The sequence below is a fragment of the Myripristis murdjan genome, chromosome 2 (genome assembly GCF_902150065.1).
Source record: "Myripristis murdjan chromosome 2, fMyrMur1.1, whole genome shotgun sequence".
Lineage (NCBI taxonomy): Eukaryota > Metazoa > Chordata > Actinopteri > Holocentriformes > Holocentridae > Myripristis > Myripristis murdjan.
Genome location: NC_043981.1, coordinates 9,243,024 through 9,253,992, shown reverse-complemented (window position 1 = coordinate 9,253,992; position 10,969 = coordinate 9,243,024). Strand labels below are relative to the sequence as shown.

The following is a 10,969-nucleotide window of genomic DNA, read 5'->3' as shown; positions in this document are numbered from 1 at the left end:
AACTGCCATATAGCATACTGTCAGTGTTAGTCATGTTAATTATCACCACTTTTTGTCATCATAATGCATTTGTTGAGTATAACTGTTGTGAGTTAAATTGCATTTGGATTTTAGATATATAGATAAAAAGACAGTCAACAGGATACAGTTTAAATACAAGGAGTCACCATGGCCTGATTTGCCATCTTGGCTTTACAGTTTATTCATCTCAGTCAGATGAGCCATTAATCCTTTGCAAGGTATAAAAAGTCTTTATTGATAACCAAAAAAATAACACAAAAGTTACATTTGAAAGATTATCACTAAAGAAGCTTCATTACAACACATCAGTAACATACCTGTATGTACATTATTGCCAACTTATTAAAAAATATCCATGTATTCCATTCACAGAATTGGATAAAATGGCTGTATCGTTAACTGGCGCTTGCAGCAGATACAGTAATCGATGATCAATACAGATACTCACAATACAAGTAAACATTCTTTCAACAACATTTATTACTCTAGTGGTTGTCATGACTACAGCTTGTTAATTTTTTCCCAATCACAGTGACTACATTCACACAAATCAGTGGCAGCGAGCTGGAGACAAATGGGCATGGCGACTATTTACTAAAAGGTTAAAAGGTTTGTATGATAATTTTTACAGCAATACAGTGTATATACATTGAACATGAAATGAATACAAAAGGAGTTGCACTTTGCCGTCCTCATAGCACCGTAGATGAGGATTCAAAATCTACTGAATTATCTTCCATTGCGAAAGATGCAACAAAAAGTAAAGCGATACATTTGACAGTTTGGATTTGGATGTAGTTTTCCTCCAGTTAAAGATAATCTTACATTTTTGTCCCATAAAGTGGCAAAAAAAATAAAATGAACTCAAACTATCAAAGTATCCCTTTGACATCTATCAGAGTCTGCGGTTGACGAGGTTTGGGTTGTTGTTGGCTGCAGGCGTTGGGGTAGTCCCATCTTTCCCGCCGGGCAGAGCGCCCTGTGGCGGCTGCACCTTGCTCTGCGGTCGCAGGTTGGCTACCGTGCTGTTTGTCCCTTTTGGGGAGCTGTAGCCTTTAGGTTTGGGGATTCTTGTAGGTCCCGGTCGTCGGAATGCTTCTATAGGTATCTGGAGAAGGGAGAAAAACAGTGGAAAAACAGACAAAAAAAATGATTTTTGCTATCTATTTTTATTTCTTAATCCACTTCATCTGGGAAATTAAGAAAAGACCCAAAAGTGAAGAAAAATTGGTGATTGGATACAGGTGTGGCCATGCGCGCGGGAACTACTTTTTGCCAGGGGGTGCTGCGTATGGTGGTGGTGGTGGTGGTGGTGGTGGGGGGGGGGGGGGGGGGGGGTGCCGACTGATGGTGCCGCCTGATGTGTCTCGGTGTGATTGCCCCTCTGCAGTTTTACATGTTTTTCGTTTTCCTTGCATTAGGTGCAGTAGATTAATACACGTTTTACTTTCTCCTGTCCACACCCTAAGTGACTGCCACAATCAAGTCATTTTCAAAAGAAAATGACTTTGAAATGTGGTAAAATTAATTTGACATTTATTCCACCCCTCCTCAGCAGGGGGTGCTGCAGCACCCTCAGCACCACCCTTCCCGCGCCCTTGGGTGTGGCTTAATACGCTCAAGATTTACACCTAATTCAGTGGCTTGCAGCAATTTCCACAGTAGGGTTTAAGAGATTGTTACAAGGCTACAGAAAACTCAGTATGTTTCAAGCCATTCAGATTTTTTAAATTTTACACCCAGCAGGCGCAGTCTGATCTCTGCTGGCAACCAGTTAGGAAATTATTCACATTTTAGAAGATCATCAATAACGTCAACATCCCTTTTTGTAGAAGTGTTTACACAAAGCAATTTAGAATAGCCATGAATGCAAGATGGATTTTGAACAGTAAGCTTGATTTGGAATCAATCTCCAAAATCTTAGCAATGTTAGTGCAGTGAAGTTTAAATAATCTCTGTTGGCCTGGGTTTACAGTAGCTTACAGTAGCTCAGTGCAGCATTGCTATAATACTGAAACTGGCCACTAGGTGATACCAAATGCTACTTTATGAACAGCACAGCAACACTGTGAAAGTTTAGCTGCATGTTTCTTTCTCTGCATGTTGTTCTGCTACTGCTGCACTTTGGCCCCACTGACTTTTTAGAAAAGTATACATAAAGAAAACAGTGCAGTAGCTGGTGATGAGATGCTATGAATTTTGCCTTTTAGTGCCTTGGTTCAAAAAGATTTCTGTGCAGTTACATGAAGTTTTAGGTGAATAGTAGCTGGTAGAATCTGAAAAAGACACATCACATCATGAATGAGTCAAATCCTGCAGAGGAGACTTTTTGTTCCAACTAAGCTTTTACTGTATGTACCATGTAAATACGGTGACTTTTGAGAAATCTTGGTTTCGTAATGGAATTGTAATTGAAGTGGATCGGCGTTTTGAATGTCACTCCTAATACATCCTCAGTTTTCTCTGTTAATTTAAAAGTCCAAGTGGCAACAGGCTATTTTTGCATCACAATTTAAAAACACTATCCTGGGAAATCTCTCTCATGGGAGTTAACATCAGAGTTTTCATATTCTCAAATAGCTCACTGCTCAGCTTACTGTGCAGTCACCTCATAAAGTGTTTACATACACGCCAACATTCTTGGATACTCAGATAAATAGACATCATATCCCACTAACACTAACCCAGGTTACCTCTTTCCCCATGTACATTCCACATTTGTTTGCAGTGCTCCTTTTTTTCCCAAATATGAATAAGGACATTCAGCTCAGACTGTAATTTGTAAAAGCAATTATGCAGCATGTATGTAACCACGCTCACTCTAATGTAATGCTGAAGCTAATCTAATGTTCTTCATGTTTCTAAGACCTTGTTCCTTTTCAGAAATTGTTGCTTTTCTTCCTTCATGAGAATGAAGGACATTTCAAGAACATAAACTTTTTTGTGTTTGTGTTCGGTTTTGTGTGTTTTAGTTTAGACTGTGCTCATTTATGTTTTGTCTCTGTGTTTCTCTGACTGATGTGATGTATAAATCATTGTAGAGTCAGGACAGAGCAACAGTGTCGTCACATCTGAGCTTCTTTGCTCTTTTGCAGTCTCATAGTTCGCCTGCTTCAACACGCTTGGATGAAAACAGACTAAATTAATCTCCATGCTGTGGTAATAGCCAGGATGCAATTATTCTGTTCAAAGATATCAAAGGATGTGATTGGCACCTTTTTCCCCCCATTGACTGTTCTTCCATTTACCCAGCACCTACTTCTGAAAAAGGGAATTATGTTTTGTAATATGCAGCGACAAGAGGCCCTTTCACCATACTTCAGCTTATCCCTGTAAGTGGCTATAACCAATTTCAATTTATATAACTGCAGCATGTGGTAATGACTATATCTGTACATGTAATGGAAACCATGTTGCAACACAGACATCTGTGACATTTTGCCCATAGGGGTTTATCACAGGCAGTAATTCAAGATTTCTTTGTTGTAGGAATCAAAGTTGGTAGACTGAACAAAATAAGATCATTCAGTGATTTCAAATGATTTTTGTCCTCTGCTCCGGTTCCGAATGAATGAAATAAATGTGTGTTTCATTTGCTTTTACCCTGCCATGCCTCTTATCTCAGTTACAAAGGAAACACTTCTGTGTCAAACAATGCTTTTTCCCCAGATCTACTTTAAATGTGTTCAGAGTGAAACTGAAACGCTTCTGCATTGCCATCAGTTTCATCACACCACTGTCCCCAAACACCGAACCACTCGGCAACCGGTGTGACTTTGAGTTTCCCCCGAAAAAGCTCGGCCATATTTTATATGTGGCTTGAGGTTTCAAGAATTAACCTTAAAATCTGCAGTGAACCATATCCTTAAATATACATATGGGATATAAATTTCTGAGTAAGTAGAGCCTACGCTTTAACAGAGGTAATGGGCCAGAAAATCTTGTGTGGGCTCCACGTCACGGGAGCGTTGTTGATTTTACATGGAGTGAGCCTTAATGTGCTGCTTTGTTCTCTCGTATATCAGCAGTACAGCAGGAGTTCGACTAAGCACTTCCTCTGCAATACCGGCGCGGTTGTCTCCATAGTAACCAAACACAAGGTTTGTTTTGGTGCTTGTGTTGCGGTGGGAGAGAGGCTACTCTCATAGTGCATATCCTCTCACACTCACACGCAACATAAAGGCCTTTGTTTAGAGAAAGCCTAACTAGCACCCCTCCAAACCATTTATTGTCCCAGCATGGCGTTATTGAGCCTGTCGGTCAAGGTGTGCAAATTCTTTTGTGATTATTATCATTGTGGAGGAAATCCGCTTTCGCCTGCAATGTGACACTTAATACAAAACTTATCTTTCTGGCAAGGATGCAGTGCGGTAATTAGACATTCTTGGCTGGACTGAATAGACACCAGGTTGATGTAAAATTCCAGTATCATGATTTGGTAGATTTTTCTTTACATTTCCACCACAAACCTATAGTTTCCCAGCAACAAGGTATAATACTGTATATTGAGTATGATAAGACTGTAGTCCTCAGTATACAGAGGCAAGTATTCAGTGAAATCCTCTTTGGCTCGTAGTGTCATTTGATCCACATTTATCTTTCTGGCCGGGATAAAGTGTGGTGGGCTGTCTTCCTTGGCTGGGCTACATGAGTATAGTTTATGAATTTGGCCCTCAGTAAGCTGGAGTGAGTAAAGTGTGAGTCAGGGGGTAATTGAGGTCGCAGACAGCAATCTCAGCTGCTCAATGGGCTCAAGTACTGGTCTAATGAATAGCATCTTGTTTAGGCCCTGCATCATTTTATTGCGGCCAGACTACTTTGGATCCGGTTTCTCCAGCTGCATTCCTTCCCACTCAATCAATTTAATGCTTGATTTAATCATCTGCTTGTAGTGACACTGAGTTGTGTGTGTGTGTGCATGTGTGTGTGCATGCATACTTTTGGATGTGTGGTTTGTTCAGTGGAAGCAACTCTGCTTTTTTTGCACGGATTGCTTTGCTCTATCTAACTGATACTGAGGATGTGCATAGCTCTGTTAAGCAGTTTTATGGAGAGTTGCTCACTGCTTAGTAAGGGGAGGCTTGTCTGTCTACCTGATGTCCATCTCAACCAATCAACCACTCCTTTCCTAAGAGCTGATAAAGGGGCATTTCAAAATCTATTCAGAATTAGTGTAAGTTGATCAACTTCTGCGTCACTTAAATATTTCATTATGCACATTTCTTCATGCTTCATGAGTGCTGCTGGTTCAGCTTGTATTTTCCTCATTTGATCCTCAGTACCAACAGTGACGTAGGCCTGGCAAAGTGTCTGTAAACAAGCACACATAATCCCCAGAAATATACGTACCGACTTGTTCCACAGCCGGGCTTTGAAAGCTACCTAAAGTCGGTTAAATAGTGATACAATGCAATGGACAGCTATCATTATTGTTGTATGACTATTATAGTTTATATGCAAGTAATATTTAGTCTTATTCTAACTTACACTCATGCAGATGCCAAAACTAAAACTCTGCTAAAACCCTACTAAAAACCTGCTAAACTCACAATAAGATGGGTTTTTTTTTCAGTATTTTTGTTACTTTTTATTAGCTTCATTAAGTCATGACATTTATCATTGTACTGTAATTGATGGGATCAACCCCCCTTCCTACCCCCTTTCCTCCTATCCCACCTCCCTTCTCTTCTTCCCTTCCTGTCTCCATCCCCCGTCGTCTTGCACTGACCTTCAGTCAAGATTAAATTTAAACAAAACGCACATATGTGGTCACTTTTCCAATGTGGGCTCATAAAACCACATTTAAAAGAATGCATATACATGGAGAAACACCCATAATTCAGGCCGGTGAGTCATGTCAAAGGAGATGATTCAATGGAGAAAGCAAAATAAAACAAGAGTTTTAGGTTACTGCCCATTAAATAGCTTGCTAAGTGGGATCCTACTGCTCAGAGAACAGTGTGGTTGGCCTATCAAAGAATACAGAGGTGGTTTTCGTATCCACATGTTATAACAGATCGTCTCAAGTGAATTTTTATGGCCTAGGTTGTGTCCTTGGGTGCTGATACTTGAGACAATTTTTTGAGCACTGTCCATGGGCAGGGCTCCAAGTAACGGGCAAAAGGTGACACAAAGGTTTTAAAAATATATTTGAATGTTTCTTGGCAAAAGGTGCTCCGATGAGAATAAAGCAATAAACAAGTAAAAAAAAAAAAAAAAAAAAAAAAATACAAGAAGTTGTCCTCCACTATCAGAGACAAGAACAACCTTATGTTACTGCCCTAAGCTTAAAACAGAATGTCTATATGGCAGCTTTGCTAACATTAAAACAAGTACAGAATTTTAGTGACTAATATCATGTTGAGTGTTTTTCTCAGAAGCAGAAGAAGGGATCACCTGGCTAAGTCTTCTTGATTTGGATCAGGCATTAAATATTCTGTTGTTTGAATTCTCCTGTGACATACATCCCAAGGCAGATAAAGTGATTTTGTCTGCTAATGCATCACTTATGTCTACTGATTAATGAGGATCAGTTTGCTCTAGTGCAGATTAAATTCATACCCAATAAACTAAATCATTCAAGCAAAAACATAATTGCAGATTTAAAAAAAAAATAAATAAATAATGCCATGAAAATTTTCATGGTCTTTTTTCATTAAATTGTATCCATATTTCAATAATGCATGATTGTAACCATATTACAAGAATAAATGAATGTCTGTTGGAGAAGAACGACTGTGTAATTCCACAAAAGCTTGCGTTTTTGGGGAAATACAAGGTTTTTATCCAACAGCAGCTTTCTGTTAGGAGCACCACTCTACGGTTTAAGGGATTGGAGCAGAGTTTCCATTGTATCATTTAAGAGAACTCCAAGTTCAAATCATGCTGGTTTTCACTCTCGGTCACTGGGTTTCTGTGCTCTAGATGTAAGGAGAAACTATGACATCAGCCTATGATTTTAACTCAAGCAAGCAAACACATGTCAGAATCCCTAGGCTTTTCTCTCTTGTTTTCTTGTAAAAGCAGCATATGAGCACAAAGGGTTTTCAGACAACTCCTCTACTTGGGTATCATTTAATTGGATCTAACAAAGTGTTATTTTTAACAGTTTTTTTTTTTTCTTTCAAATCTGGACAAGTGATTGATAACCTTTTATGACTATACAAAAGCCTGTAACATAATAACACTGAATTCAATTTTCAGGTGTTAAGACATTACTGAACATGCACCAAAATCAAATCAAACAACTGATTTCAATCTGATATATTCCTCAGATTATTTTTAATTTTAAACATTCAAAACATGCTGGGTTTAGTGAATAAATGAAATAGGCAAGCATGGATGACAAACTAAAACATAACACTTCCTTTTTGCACACTTTAATATTCAGAAAATCAAACAACTTAATCAAAATGCAAGATGTGTAATATGAAGTGTAAAAAGAACTGATATGATACATCAGTGTGATTAGTCTGACTACATGGCAAATTTACCATTGAGTATACAGTAAGTGCACATAAGTTAAAACCTGGTGTACTGTCAAATTTTCTAGTGCTTTCAAATGATATTGTTTCTCATGCAAACTTATGTTTGAACATATCAAACAGAACTAAACAAACCAAAGTAAGTTAAACATCCAAACCCCTGTGTAAGCTCTCTATTTATAAATCCAGTAAAACAGACATTTAAATGCATCAGGGTATAACGCCAAGGCACTCAGGGCAGTTAAATGGGCAAAAGTTCTATTGGATCTAATGGGAGGGATTCATAAACAAAGGATGGGATGAAGGGTTTTGGGGGGTATCGGGTCAATCATAGACATTACTTACTGTAATTTGTGATGGCCTTTGGATAGGGGTGGAGGTGGGCTTTATCATGATGCTACTTGTGATTTTGCTGTTGCCTTTGGCAGCAGGGGCACTGCAATTGGACAGCACTTGAGTCCTCTGCTCCTGGAGCCCAGGTGTGTGGCATGGACTCAGCGTTTGTGTTGGACTGCTGATGCTCTGAATGAAGGGGCTCCCTAAGTGAATGTGAATTTTGTTGTCCTCTGTGGTGATGACATTTGGCCCTGAGCTGTTGGACCTCTGGACCTGCCAGCTGCTCTGCCTTTCAGGGGTCACGCGGAAGATGGCGTGACCTCCCACAACTTCTACCGGCTCTGTGGAGAGGGACCGGTCCGGGGTGCCTGTTGTCACCGACACAATTTGTATCGGTGACATCGCTCTGTCGGGTGTCACAGAGCCAGAAGAGTCGGGGGTCATCGCTCTGGAGTAAGTGGACATAGTGAAGGGTGATAAGGCCCGATCAGGGGAACATGGTCCATCAGACATTGGGGAACCTTTAGACTTTGTTGTGGGGGAAACAGATTTTGCAGTGGGGGATATGGATGCATTCTGGATGATGGTAATTCTCTGTTTGGGGGGGCCTCCGCTTGTGGGTATCACAGCGGTGCTGGTGAATGACTGGGTGTTTTCTGTGGTTGGGCTAGTGATTTCTAGCATGGCTGTGTTGTGTCCATGGTCAGGAGTCACTTTGATGTGCAGAGGCTGCCCAGGACTGTGGGTCAACACCACATCGCCGTGGTTGCCATTCTGCCGTGGTTGCACTTTACCATTCACCTGATGGGGGCTCTCTTTGTTCTTGAGGAACGGGACTCGGGCTCTTCTCATGTTGTTGTTTAGGTTGTTAACATTATTGATGAGCGTAGGGCTGCATTTTGAGAGCTGAAGCTCGTTACTGTAATTTGCGTTATCCTCAGATTCGCTCTCATCGTACAGTTTTCCGTTCACCACAGCTCGTTCCAGTGGTGGCATGGTCTGACAGTTGGGTGGCAGGAGGTCAGGTGGCTCTGTCTGGACTTCCTTGGTGGAAACATGAAGGTCTGAAAAGCGTCTTCCATTCATGCCAGGACGGAGGCTTTTGCTAAAGCGTCTGTACCTCTCAAGCTCACGAGTGAGAGTCTCCATTTCCCTGGCGAGTTCTTTGTTTCTGACTTCCTGCTGGGTCAGTTTTCTTTGCAGTGTAGAATGGTCATTTTTCATGCGGCAAATTGACTCTTCTGTTCCCATGTATTCATGGATCTTCTCTTTGAGAGCTGCTACTTCTCTTGTCAAATGACTTGACTTTGCCTCCTCTTCCCTCAAACGTTTATAAAGGACATGCTCTTGGCTGCACTCTTTCTTTTCAGCCAGTTGGTACTTTGAGAGTTCTTTCCTGGATATCTCCAGCTCCTCCATCAAGGCCCTGGCTCTCTCCTGTTCATTGGAGAATCTTTTCTCCAGTGACTCTAACTCCTCATTCTTCAGGAGATCGCCTTCCACAACTTTCATGTCTTTAAGTTTGCGGCGAAGGCGCTCCACCTCCTGTGTCAAGTCCTTGACTTTGTTGTCCTCCTGTTGGAAGCGGTTGGCAATGGGTGTTTTGATGTGTTCCTCTTTAGCTTTGTTCCTCAGGTATTCTCTTTCAATGGTCTCTAGTGATTGCAGCCGTTTCTTCATCATACTGAGCTTAGACTCCAAGTCTTTACTCTTTTCTTCTTCAGCCCTCAATTTGGCTTTCAGGTCATCCCTGTCCTTGGTAGCACTGCACATTTTCTCCTCCAGTTCAGCCTTTGACCTCAGTGCTTTCTTGCTCTCTTCAATTAGCTTCTCTGTGACTGATGTAACTTTGTCCTGTTCAGCCTGAAGTTTACCAGTGCTGTTCTGAACCTTGTTCTCCATCTGCTTTAGCTTTTCTGCCATTGTCTTCCTTTCATCCACCAGCATGACTGTCAGTGTCTTTAACTTGGTAAGATCTTCCTTCAGTGTCAGCTCTGTCTTTGCCAACTGGCTTTCAGCGGCCTCCAGTTCTTTGACCCTGACTTTCAAGACATCTAGCTCACTGGATAAAACCTTTGATACAGTCCTCTCCTTCTCAAGGTTGCTTTTGAGTGAGCTGCATTCCTGTTTGCTCTTGCTAAAAGCATCCTCTAGTTTTTCTAAGTCCATAATTCTGTGGTTGAGTTTATCAACTTCAGCCTTCAGGCTCCGGCTTTGGCTAGCCTCTTTCTCCAGTTTCTTGTTGAGGTCCCTGCACTGGTCCTCCATCCTGATCAACTCTTCATCCTTTCCCTCCATTTCAAGCACCCTTTTCCGTAACTCTTCAACCTCAGACATGAGACTGGAGTTTCCACACTCACCACGACTAATTTTGTCTCTCAGTTCCTGCAGTTCCTCCTCAGCTCTACGTAGAGTTTTGTTGGTCTCCTCTAGTTCATCAAGCTGCCTACTGAGAGTGGACATTTTCTGGCGCAGCTGCCTGTTCTGGGCATCTTCACTGGTCAATTTGGCAGTCATGGCCTCTTGTTCCTGGTGGTATCGACCGGCTTGGTCACGCAGCTCAGTCTCCAAGCGAAAGACTTTATGCTCCTCTTCCTGCAGACGGGCATTGGCGGAGCTCAGCTCCTCCTGGACTTGTGAAGCGCTGGCACTCAGCTCCTGGACCTTAACAGTTTGTTGGTTCAGCTGTTCAGTGAGGCGCTGCTGTTCATCTACAACCATCAAGGCAAATGACTTCAGTTTTGTCAGTTCCTCCTTCAGGCCTGTGACCTTTTTGTTGTTCTCTTCCTCCTTTCGTTCTTGGTAGGCCTTTTCCTGATCAATCAACAACTTCAATCTATAAGAAAAGGAGAAGAAAAAAATCATTTGCATGACATGGAAGTGCATGGCATTAGCAAATTGACAATACATTTTCACAAAATTTGTTTTCATTTTAATCACATTTGTCACTTGTTCACTATTTCTAATTTTACATAATACATTAATCATTTAAATTATTTTTTGCAAATGCATTTAGAGTAGCAACTTGGATGCTTAAGATACTCTACACCTCCACTGTCATTTCCCATCAGGCCCACTTCTCCAAGGACTGACACACCATAAACAGGGTTATTTTCCCTACATTTCTG

The 10,969-nt window shown here is 41.2% G+C and overlaps 1 protein-coding gene across 2 annotated transcripts in view; it reads right to left on the bottom strand.

Moving 5' to 3' along the window:
• Positions 1-245: 245 nt before the first annotated feature.
• The window catches only part of LOC115373471 (filamin A interacting protein 1-like), an 82,398-nt gene continuing 71,674 nt past the window's right edge, over positions 246-10,969 (bottom strand). For both annotated transcript variants that reach the window (XM_030071890.1, XM_030071898.1), the window contains 2 exons: positions 7,851-10,677; positions 246-1,129 (listed from right to left, as the gene is read on the bottom strand). In XM_030071890.1, the coding sequence (XP_029927750.1) occupies positions 917-1,129; positions 7,851-10,677 (3,040 nt within the window). In that variant the 3' untranslated portion in view covers positions 246-916. The remainder of the gene's footprint in view (positions 1,130-7,850; positions 10,678-10,969) is intronic.